This window comes from Manacus vitellinus, unplaced genomic scaffold, assembly GCF_001715985.3.
Source record: "Manacus vitellinus isolate BGI_N305 unplaced genomic scaffold, ASM171598v3 scaffold_55_pilon, whole genome shotgun sequence".
In the NCBI taxonomy this organism is placed as follows: domain Eukaryota; kingdom Metazoa; phylum Chordata; class Aves; order Passeriformes; family Pipridae; genus Manacus; species Manacus vitellinus.
The window spans coordinates 2,070,680-2,083,135 of NW_021940651.1; the positions used below are offsets into that span (position 1 = coordinate 2,070,680).

At 39.3% G+C, this 12,456-nt stretch overlaps 1 protein-coding gene across 1 annotated transcript in view; it reads left to right on the forward strand.

The window, feature by feature from the left end:
- The first annotated feature begins 669 nt into the window (after window positions 1-669).
- LOC103754819 (collagen alpha-1(XV) chain) overlaps window positions 670-12,456 on the forward strand; it is a 126,049-nt gene continuing 114,262 nt past the window's right edge. The window contains exons 1-2 of the mRNA XM_018081694.1: window positions 670-836; window positions 954-1,036. Coding sequence (XP_017937183.1) covers window positions 826-836; window positions 954-1,036 — 94 coding nt within the window. The 5' untranslated portion in view covers window positions 670-825. The remainder of the gene's footprint in view (window positions 837-953; window positions 1,037-12,456) is intronic.

Sequence of the window (12,456 nt, forward strand, 5' to 3'; positions counted from 1 at the left end):
GTGAATAAAACACTTTTCACAAAGGTAGGAGGGAGGGGTGAAATAACACTTTTAATGGAAACTATAAGAAAAACTCAGCTACAGGATCTCTATAGCAGACATAAGTACAGCTGCTGAGGCAGAGACACACTCTGAAACTACATGCAGGGCGTAAATCTTTGTAAATAGGAGTATTAACCTCAGAGAATTTGTCAGAGAGAAGCGTGTACTTTGAAATGTCTCTGCAGATGACAGAAAATCTCTAAGACAGTGCAGCTCCCAGGTATATGTTGCCACTTAACTGGGGCTGCTCCGTCCTGCTCATATCTAAAAACTTGCTTCTGATAAAGTTTGGCTAAAATGACCATGGAAATGTCCCATTCCACATAAGTATTTATATCATTGGCTATGTAATGCTGGATTGAAGGATGTTGGAGGTCATGTTTTATTGGACAAGTAAGTGGAGGTTATGACTGGGCGGGGGCGGCAGAGGGGGAAACTGGAGAAGCTGTGCTACTGTCTGTCAGGGTATACAGTAAAGACAAGGCTGTACACAACGCTGGGATGGTGTGCAGAAGTAAGGGGTGTCCATCAATAAATAAAGTAGGAAGTTTTCGGCAGTGGTCTGACAGGAAAGTCTAAACGGAGTCAGATTTCAGAGCTGGAGCAGTGAATTGCAGTGAGTCACACAGAGAGCCTGAGTGCTGCCTTTGTTCCACTTGTGTCTGAACGTTGGAGGAGAAACAGCGGGCTCCAGTTTTTATTGACTTCTTATTTTCATAAACGTAAAACTCATGTGCACTGAACTTTTTCCTCACTTAAGTTCTTTCAACTGACTTTCAAAAAATGCTCTCATGGTAAGAATTCTTGCTTCTAAATTTTACTTTGCCTTTTTTTCCCCTTGTGTTTCTGTATGACAGTCTTTGGTCTCATTCTTCCCCCACCCCCCTTTTTTTTTGGCACACCTGCTCCAGGCATGCCTGGTGGACCTGGGACTTGCTGCTACTGCTCTTTGGCTTGTCAATCCATGCTGGTTCAGCAGCTCAGATCATAGAAGGTAAGACTTCTCCAAATAGTGTTTATCAATTGAGAGTAACTGTGAATTTTAAGATATGCTTTCCTAATATGGAAAGAGACTCTACATTTCACATCTTCATTTTCTCTGCTGCTTACTATTCATCATTTTGTACAGGAAAGCTGCTGCAAGTTAAGACCTTAAATTCCCATTCGTTCTGGATAAGGGGAAATAAATACATTGGTTCCCCAGCCCTAAGGTAGCCTAAGGTGCCTGCTCTCTCAATATTTCTTCAGAGTGTAATGATTAACAGAAAGTACTTAAAAGAAATTCAGAATGCTGAATGTTTTTACAATTAGGATAGATGTATGTGTCACTGTGGACATATCAGGAATGTGCCAGGCATGGTGTGAGTGCAAAGACATAGATGTGATGCTTGTTTCAGTGCATAGAGATTTCTTCTGATAAGTGTCTGAACAAATTGAGATTTTCAAATCTCTTGAGTTAAATGTTTAGTTTTATCAGCTCAGTCTTTATGAACTTTCTGTGAAAAGTCTTGTGGTAACTTCAGATCATATGTTCTTGTAACAGAGCCAAATTCCTCAGCATCTCTGGAAGACACAGCCTCACATTTAACTAGTGAGAGAGAACACTGTTACACGCAATTTTGAGAAAAGTGAAAATGCTTCATATCTTACTTTTCCGTTATGAGCAATGATACTTATGTCAAAAAGCTTTTTTACTACCTTACAAAAATAATTGGAATTTGTCATGTAACTGACCCCTAGATAACTATGAGATAGGAGCATTAGGAATTATTGATGGGAAGTAGATATCACACATGAAGACTTTAATGTTACTCAGACTGGTTTTTTTCCTTTTTAACTGACACTGCCATAGATAGTGCATCTGAAAGCCAGAGCTCCAAGTAGTTATTTCAGAAAGAGAAAAAGCCACAGCTTAGTTATCACCAACACACACACAAATGTTGTAAGTGCAGATGAGAAATATGTAATGCTGTATTACATGTAATTAATTAAAGAAACAAACTGGAATCAGCTATTAGAATTAAGAAATGTATATCTGAATAATGACAGAAATACAATATATTGCATATCCATTGGAGGTAGATCTGTTGCATCAGATGAAAATGTTTTTCTTGAGCTGATGAATGACAGTCCATGACAGAGATCTGGACAGGAGAGAACCAAATTTTGGCACATAAAATTTAATAAGCAGAAGCTCATTAAAACTACAAGCATAGTGACAAAAACTGCTTTCCAGGATTCTCTAGCCCAATGATTAATGCTGCACTGCTTTTCTGAGCCTGACCTCTGCTTTATCTATCCATATCACAGATTGATATCTCTAAATTCCTTTTAATGAAAGAGAAACTGTGAATGGGTAAACGTGGTTTTAGACGAACAGTGCAGGTGCCTTCTGTTGTACCATTGTACCATTTTACCGGCTTTATGCGAAAGAAAAAAATGCCTTGAAGTGTTCTTGAGTTGATTAAATAATGTCAAGAAAATTGCTCAGGGATTGAATTATTCACTGAGGGATGGAGAAGGGGTAACTTATTTTTTACCAACCTGAAGTCAAGCCAACCACTCTCACAATTTATAGGAGAAAAGTTTGCCATCTATGCCTTCACCATCTTTGCCCCAGGGGAGCACTGAATTGCAGAGCAGGGTTGAGGGTGCTGATTAAAACAGAAGCCACAGCAGCCCTCCAGCAGAGGGCTTGAGCTCTGCCATGTCTTTGTGAGAGATACATGAGAGATATTAGAAAGATTAGTTAGAAAATGTTGATTGGTTTCCTATCAGGAACAGTGTTTTGACCAAGTCTTTTTCTTCTTGAGGAAATTCTCTAGTTATGGATATTTCCTAGAGAGAAGGAGAGGGAAAAAAAAGAATAGTGGGAAATTATAGGGGAAAAATTCAGTCTTTGAAATTGTTTGAGAACTTCTGGGTTCTAATTTAACTGCTTAGTGAACTTGTGAGGGGTTGGACCTTTTGTTTCAGTGAAGTGTTGCTTTAATTTCCAAGTCCTACAATGTGTGGCTACTGCTTTCATTGTAGAATGAAACAGACAATACGACATTTAAAACCTTATATTTAAAGTAGTGAACTACATTTAAAAATTTGAAATATTTAATTCAGAACTTTAAAATTCAGTTGCACAGTTTGCAAATTGATGGGATTTGGTCATTATTTCACCAAAACTTCTAAGAAATACAGTGATCTTGCTTTAAACTGGAACTGAACAGGAGTTCTGAAATCTCAGCAGATTCTGTGAGTTAGAATTCTGAATTTTTACTATCTCTGTTGAAAGATTTTAGTGCATTTCACTGCAGCTAGTTTTGCACATGTACAAAAAGGTAAGGAATAAAATGCCTTCTTCCTTTATCCAAATACAATGTAATTTGAACTATGGAGGCCTTTTGCAGATTTTCTCCTGTTTTCACAAAAATTGTGCAAATATAGTACTCTATTCTACTTGGGTTTGTGTGGGAGAATTAAAGATATATTGGCACCTTAATAAATTACTTCATCTCTTCACTTTAGTTCAATTGACAATTAAACCTGTATCTCTCTGTTCATGAAAGCGTAGTCTGTCTTACCCTATCTGGCACTGCCTTGTGGTGCATGTACTTGACCTTTAATTATGTCTGATAATGTATCTTTGACTTACACTGATTACCCTGTCTGCTCTTTCCATATTTTGCATCTTCAACAACAAATTAAGTTAGTGAATAGAAGGTGCTCAGAACACAGTCCTGAATATGCTGGCACCCAGACTGTAGACAGAACTTAAGCTGGAAAATCTCAGTGCTAACCCTGAAGAAGTTTGAATGATAGACTCCTCCCTATTACTTGCTCTAGCCTCTTGCAGAAGTCACATTTATCTTTCTAGGCTATCTAGGCAGTTGTCAGTGTTTTTAAGTTCTTGGCATTCAAATCAGTGCATGTGTTTTAAAAAAAAAATAGAAAAAATGTTTAAATGTATGTGGTTCTGCAGTTTATATTATGTTTATGAGCTCTAAAAGAAGCTTTACAAATTTCTCATTGACATCTGGGTTTTATTATTAGCCAAGCTGAACAGCACTTTCTTGGCCTAAGCAACATGCTTAGCAATAGTTTACATAAAGCAAATATTTGTCTCTTTCATTGGCTCTCTGTACACAAAAAGACTGTAATTAGGCTGTTGACATAAACTTTGCACTCATGACCTGCTGAGTTTAATGGAGGAATCCTGAATTATTGACTTCCATTGGCTGATGATCAACTGATGTTATTCATACGAGCAGCTAGCTGGAATTTCTCTTCACAATGAACCAACATAATGAGTGTAAAAAACCATGTATATACATGTAAAATCTTGTTTCTATCATGTAATTGCTGTATATGCTTTAAATGTTAAATGTGTGCAATCACACGTGATAGGGATGGTTCAGTCTATTCTTTCCAAAGACAGAACACAATTACAGTGATGTTGGTCTGTATGAAGCACAGTACTTCAGAAAGAGACCTTAGATGGCACTATATCCTCTTGTACCAGACTGAGCACTTGGACATCATTAAACTGCACTTGAGTCTAAATTGAATAAGCCACTGCTATCTGCCTGTCAGGCACATCTTCAAGCTGTTACCAGCTGTTGTGCATGTTTTTAATGTGGAGCTGAGCCTGGTTTCATAGCTGATAAAAGGTCTTTCCATGCAAAACATAGTAATTTACTATAGAAAATCAGTTGGGTTCAACTGAGGTCATCTCTTTCTGCAGCTGAAGACATTGGTAACACCAGAAGAATGAACCTGATTTAGAAAACTTGTTCCTTTCTGTCACTTTTCTAAATGGATCCATTTTCAGGGTAACACCCTCTACATGTTAATTCTCTTGGAAAAAACCTACATGTTTCCTAAGCTGCTCTACCAGGCAACAGAAGATTTTTTGAGTCTTTTTTGAGGCCTCAGAAGGGGAAACCAGCTGGGTTGGATGTAGTGTTATAATAACTGTCTTCATTTCCTCTCTGAAGGCATCCTGGTCACATTGGAAGCTTGCAGTAAGAAGTTGTTTCCATGATCTGAATAGAACTCAAAATCTCAGTTGTGCTTACATTTGCCACTAAATGGTGTTTGAAGGGCCATTTCAATGAATGAACTCAGGAGAAAAGATTTGATTGCACTGTTTATGTTCAGAATATTCAAAGGATTCCAAAAAACCTGTTTCTTATTCTAACATGTTAATTACCAAATCAAACACTTGTTTTGGAGGCTGCCTGTCCCTTTGGCTGTGATTTCTTCCCCTTTCCTTTACTGTGTTAGCTGCGAATTGGTTTGTTTTTTCTTGTAATTTTATCTCACATTTGAACAAATTCATGCAGTAGCTTTGCCAATTTATGCAGTGTGCCTTGGATAGGAAGACAGTGAATTTTGCAGTTTTGTGAACTCTGATTGCTGTATTTGAGATGTCATTAATGCTAGCTATTCAAGAGACGATGTCTATCATCACTATTTTTAAGTCCCCAAAAGTCTTTTCCCATTTGGCCAACCCACACAATTACAGCAGGTTTAAAAACCAACAAAGTTAGCCGGCAATTTGGACAGTGCTGTATTCTGTTCACATAATCTTCCCATCTCTAGTAGCTCCTGTTTCCAAACCCAGAAAGTCATAGACATTGCAGACAGTAGAGTGCATGTAGAATTCTTCCAAAGAACAAGTAAAATCGCCAAACCTCAATTTTAATGTATTTGCATATGAGGAGTGTGAAACGACATGTAGAACTGACAGAGCCAAATGTGCCCTGCCAAAGAATTGCAGTATTTTAAATGAATTTTGGCTGTTTTACATTCCAGTCTGAGAAGACCCAGGGTCTGAACTAAGTTTTTCTGGAGGGTTCTGAGAAGAACCAGGGTTTTCTGGAGGAACTCAAGCATGTTTTATTCCAAGCATTGAATTGATGGAGGCCTGAATCTGGTAATAGTGATTCAGTGATGAGGTGTTAATTTGAATTGCATCATCATTCATGGTCTTTGCTTCATCGTCAGTACTGAAGACAAAATATTAACAAGAAAGGGTTTTGGGCAGTACTTGGCAGCCTCCAGGGTCTCATGACTCTGGGTCTACCTTCCCTGCTGCCACTGAATACACTTCTTGCAGTCATCAGTTCCTACCATAGTGACTTATAACTGCTTGGATAGGATTAAATTCCAGTCCTATTTGGGGCATATCTTTCTCCAAACTGTGAAATCAGAGTTCCATACGTAGTCAGGATGTCTGGCTCTGCTTCTTTGGAAAGCTAAATATAGCTTTTGGCTTTCTCTTTTTTTGTGGTCAGTGACTAAGAGGGCATTGTAGTACCTGGTCATTATTCATTGCATTTTATATTCACTTCCCTTCTTACAAGTGATATATATTACCTAACTCAAGGAGAACAGAATCCACCCAGAAATAATTTTAATTCTGTGCTGCCTGCTAAAGAGTAAGTTTATGACTCTTGAGAAAAAGAATAGTGCTCCAAGACATGCTTCAAAGTTTCCTACAAGCTGTGGATATTCTGAATATCCTGTAATTGGGGTTTACTGCAAAACAGTTTCAGAACATAAACCAGCATGACATCCAAGCTCTGATTCATCTCTGGTGATATTTCATATAAGTAAACTCAAACAGTAAAAGAAAGCATATGAGAGTTGGAAACAGGGTCAGGTGGCATGGCAAAAATATAGAGACACCATCTGATAGCACAGGAATGAGGTCAAGAAAGATTGCAGGGGCATGGAAACAGCCCAAGTACTCAACGTCTTCTTTGCCTTGCTTTTTTACTGGTAAGACATCCCTTCAGGAAACAGCCCCTGAGCCCATTGGGAAAGTCTGAAGCAATGAATACTCCTTCACTGAGGAGGACTGAGTGAGGAAACATTGAAACCAGCTGGACATAGGCAAGTCCACAGGACCTGGTTGAACACATCCCTGAGGGCTCATCGAAGTGGCTGATGTCATTAGCATAGAACTTTTAATTATTTTTGGAAGATTCTGGTGATCAGAAGAAGATCCTAAGGATGGGAAGGAAACCAATGTCACTCCTATTATCGAGAAGGGCAAGGAGACTCCTATTATTAAGAAGGGCAAGGAGCAGGATCTGGGGATCTGCAGGCTGATCAGCTCACCTCCGTTACTGGGAAATGTGGGAACACGTAATTGTGGAAGCCATTCTAGTAAGAACAAGGTGATTAGGAGTAGTCAGCACATATATGTGAAGGGGAAAATCATGCCTGAGAACCTCATAGCCTTCTGCAATGGAATGACCAGCTCAGTGCGTGAGGGAAAGACAGTTGATATTTGTGGTCTTATGCTAGACTTTCAGCACTCTCTCCTGCTAATGTTAACATTGATAGACTCATGAAGTATGGATTAGATAAGTGGACAGGGAGGTGTGTTGACAACAGCCAATGTGCTTGAAGGGGTGTAATCAGTGGTATGAAGTCTAGTTACTGGGTGCCAGTTACTGCTACATTAATATACTACCGTGTGGTGCGTACTGAGACCAACACGTCTTAACATCATTAACAACATGGATGATGTGATAGAATGAACCCTCAGCAAGTCTGCAGATTACACAAATCTGGGAGAAGTGGATTCATGGGATGGTTGTGCTGCCAATCAGAAAGACAAGCATGAAAAATGCATTGATACAAACTTCCTGACATTCAACCAAGTCCTGAAGCTGTTGAGGATGAACCTAGTACAAGATAGGGTAGGACTGGCTGGAAAGTAGCCTTGCTGGAAAGGACTTGGAAGTTTTTGTGGACAAACGGATCATGTGCCACAATGCCAAACGGATCATGGCAAAGGCAGCCAAAAGCACGACAAACAATTACATGAAAAAAGAAGCACTTCCCCCAACAAAAGAAGATGGTGGAGGACACTTTGCTCCATGTATTTTCCACTTGATTTTTTAAAAAGTGTCATTGAAACTTCAGAGCATATCAGTTATGTGCATTCAGTTTCTGTTTAGGAAGTACTATTTTCTCAGACTGTCATTATATTGTGTTCTAATTAGATAAGCTATTTAACTAGAAAGTACTACATGATTTTTACAGACTACAATGTAAGAGATATCACTTTTGTTCTGGGAAAAAAAATAGTGGAAGATGACCAACAGAAACTCAAAATTGCCTTGAAAGAAACCAGAACTACTTCACTAAAGCTAAACAAACCAAACTGAAAATGTCTTCTAATGGAAATTACTACCTTACAGCAAACTTACCTGAATATCTCAGGTAGAATCTGGTCCCATAATTGCAAGTGTTCCCTGCAAAAGTTTTACAACTTGTTGAGCCATGAGCCATACTCATGTGAAAAACAGGCACCTAGAGAGAGCAGATCAGTTTGGGGTGGGAACTATGTAGCTTTTCTAGATGTATTATTTTCTCTTCCTTGATGGTACCAAAGATACTGAACCAGATGACAGTATACATCGAATTCTTTTCCACCCTCCCCCTGCTATTTTAGATGGATACTGTATGCATACATGTTTGATGTCTTCATTTGATAACTGACAGCTGACAGGCATACATTGTAGGTACAGCATTCTAGAAATACATTATTTTAGAGTTGTTGCTCTTTGTCCCTGTATTTCTTTCTGACCCACAGAAAAGTTTTGGCTCAGTACTGTTATGTTGCATTAGAAGGTGAATCTTCAGGTGTCAAAGGGTTGTTGTGGACAACTGAAAAAAATGTGCTGGCAGCTTGCTTAATTATTAGGCGTTGCTGTGTATATGCTGGTCTACAAAGCAAACTGAGGGGAAAATTATGCAAAATCTAAGGCTTTTCTAGGAATCCTCTCATACTTGGAGCTCCTAACATCAAAGTATCCATTGATCAGGCTCAATAATCCTTTTTCCAGTCCATTGGCTGGATCACAGGGTGAGGTGTGAGGGAACAGTGCCTCCCCACAGTAAGGATCTTTATTTCTGCTCTCCCACTTCAGTTAACTACATACTAACTTAATATACTGCATCACTTCTGGGAATATGATGCTTTTTTATTCTCAGAGGTCCAAAGTGTTAGCTTTTCTTAGTCTTTCCAAAAGCTGTTCCAGTTCCATCTACTACAACACTTTTCCAAACCAACATATCTCTTGACTTGGTAGGAGGAACCGCTAATCTATAATGAATGCTCCACAGTAGTACTGCCACTTTGTGGTGCTTGTGGGTGTGTCTATGTGTGACTCTAACCCTTTTCTGCAATTCACTGCAAAAAACAAGCAAACATTTCATCCTGTTCAGACTAGCTGTGAATGTGCTTTAACACACATGGTTTGGTTTTTTTTATTTTCTGTCTTTAGTTTCTTTCACATGCAATTACAGGAAAGGTATATGACACATGTGAGTTTTGCAAGTTTTCTCTGCTGAAAAAATATGGCTCTTGATAAAAATAACCTATCAGTTATTGTAGTGAAATGGTATTAATGTAAAGACACTTATCTGAAAGAGTTTAATTAGAGTTCTTTAAAGTATGATATATTAGTGTATAACTGTGTTTGTTTTGACAAACAATAGTTAACTGAACTACTGCTAAGGTGGCCTTATATTATAATCAAGGCCTTGATTCTTCAAGTATATTTCTTGCATTTTTTTTTACTATTTTTATGGTTGTTGTTGGGGTTTTTGTTTGTTTATTCGGGGAGGCCAGTGGTTTTTTCTAATGCACTTATATTGAAACATATGTCTATCATAAAATGCAGATCTGACAAATAGGTACCACATGGCAACTTCCTGGTCCAGGGATATGATGAGAACCAGGGAGTGGGGGTGGTGTTCAGTATAAGTATAAACATGCATAAAATTTAAAGTGATGCCTTAAACCCCTAATGGTTTTTTATTTTTCTAATATTTGTAAGACTTGTAAGTTTTATAAGCAGGTTTTAAAAGCAGCAACCCTCCCTCCTTTGTCCCTTGTCCCTTTCCCTTTCTCTAGCACCCTTGTTTACACATTCCTTAACCCTCTTACCCCATTCTATGCTCCCTATATCAATCCTACTCTCGAACACAGCAGAAATGTTTAGTCTTTTGTCAAGGCAAGGCCTAGATTGTTGGCAGAACAGCATATCAGGGCCTAAACCACAGAATACGGTCAAGAATTAGGTAATTATGCACCCTTTGTGCTCTGATGAAGAGGAAGGTGGGATGAACACGGGGTCCCAAAACCCCCAGACCCATTTCTCAGGGGGTGGACCCAGGGTGGTCCAGAGTAAAGGCCACAGTGTGAATACATCTGGGATTGGATGGATGGTATTATAAAATGTAACATCTCAGGCACGACCTGCGCGCGTCGTGTAACATCTACTGCCTTGGCAAAATAAACCCTTTCTTATCTCACCCCTAATTAAATGCTCTGGAGATTTTTTCAGCATCAAAGTTTCACAACAACAAAAGGATGCATTCTCAGTAGAAAAATAAACAGAACACTGTTGACCCAAAGTATTGTAGCTCCTTTTTTACATTTCTCTTATAGAATTTCAAAATACAGAATGGAATTGTGGTAACTCTGTTAATGCTTTGCCCACACCAACTTTGACTTGTTCAACAAAAAATTTTTCATTTAAAAAAAAAGTTACTTTTATTCTCGTATTCTTTCAAGAATATTCTTTTCAAGGTGTCTTTTGAGATATATTATTTTTGTACCCATTGCAGAATTTCCATAAAGAGAATTCAAAAGAAGTTATTGCCTCCTTTGGCTCCAATACAGTCAGCAGAACAAAAGTTCACTAGTAAATACATGATTTAGTACAAATCCCTGAGACAGCTATGGGAAAAGCTAGACTATCTACATGAATACTTTGTATTTCCCTCTGTTCTGTGTATAATTACAATACTGTAGCCATATGTTGAATTGTTTTGGAAATATTTACTATCCCTGTGTGATACGTTTATCTGATAGGAACAAAAGTTGTTTTTCCCCTCTCTGAATATTTAGCTCCGCTGTGTTTCCTCTTCTTTATGGATAAATCTCTAAATGTAGGACAGTGCAAGACAAACAATGCAGACTGAAATCCATGAAGGAAAATATGTTAGAATGACACCATTGTCCAAGTAATTAGTAGGCAGTGTTTATTTCCTCACTAAGGAAGCTGGGGCAACTGTGTGCCTCAGACTCTCTTTGGCCTTACCATTTTTGATTCACAGTATGTAGAAGGAGCAAACTTTGCATTTTGAAACCAGAAGAGGCAGTGAAGCACTCAACACTTGTCTCTACATCCTCTGCACAAGGATCAGGGAAGAACTTGGTCATAATACCTGTACCTATCCTGAAGTGCAAGTGAACCAGTTTGACAGGCTTTGGATTGTTCTCTGCATTCTCTATAATGGTCATGACACAAAGAGTTCTCAATTGCCAGATTACTTAAAATACATTTTGAAGTTTAAAATTCTTTCTTTTTCTTTGATCTTTCAGCGACCCATGGTCAGACAGGTTACACATACCACAAACTCTGTGGTCCATCCTCCTCTGCGGCTGTTGCACCTTTTTCTCAGTTTAATGAGACTGAAGTGTTTTGCTAAGGAGGATGAGTTATGAGGAAGACCAAGCTCCTCCCTCTAAGCAGTTGTAAATCCAAAATTAAGAGTCTCCAATAGAGGAAGTATGGAGAAAGAAAAGATAACAGCCCTTTATTAAAGGATATATGTGTATTGGCAGAACAACAAAATAACACAAAAACAACTAAACAATAATCCTGTACCCAAAAGTCCCCTTCAAAAAGGAAACAGTTCAGTACTTTCCGCCTTTTGGTGCAATTCCAACCACGGCCAGCAGGGGGCGCTGTTGGATCACCGGAGGAGCAGAGCCTGCAGTGCTCGGTGTCGGTCGGCAGGGGGCGCTGTTGGGCTCTGGCGGTCGCTGCGGGGCCCTGGTGTGCGGGAGAAGCCAAAATGGAGATCTCCCCCCACATTGAGAAGGGGAAGGGGAAAAGGGGGAAAAAAGGGCTCTTCCCACAGACTCACACTGTCGGCAGCTGGCTCCAGCTGGGACTCCCCCAAAGGTTCCTTCGCAGAAGGGTCAAGCCTCTCCGATGAAATCTGAACAAGTCCAGGCTGGGGGCAGAACAGGGTGAAGGAGAAAGGAAGTGAACCGGGGTCAGAAGCAGACAGATGACCCCGCCGAAAAAACCAAAGCAAACTTTGGATCTCCCCACCCACCCACACCTCCTTCCTGAGTCAGGGCAAAAGTGGAGAGTGACTGCCGTTTCCAAGGAGAAAAAAAAAAAAACTCTTAAACCTCCCCCCCCCCCCATCTTCTGAGGACTATCAACCTGGATTGTGGGTCTGCCAGTTAGTTCTTTTGTATGTGTCAATCACCCTAGGCAAATACCCTCCCCCTCCGTCATTCAACATCTTTCTTTTTCAGTGATGCAGGGGAAAGAAAAAAAAATTGCCAGCTCAGTTTTTTTGGAACAAGTAAAC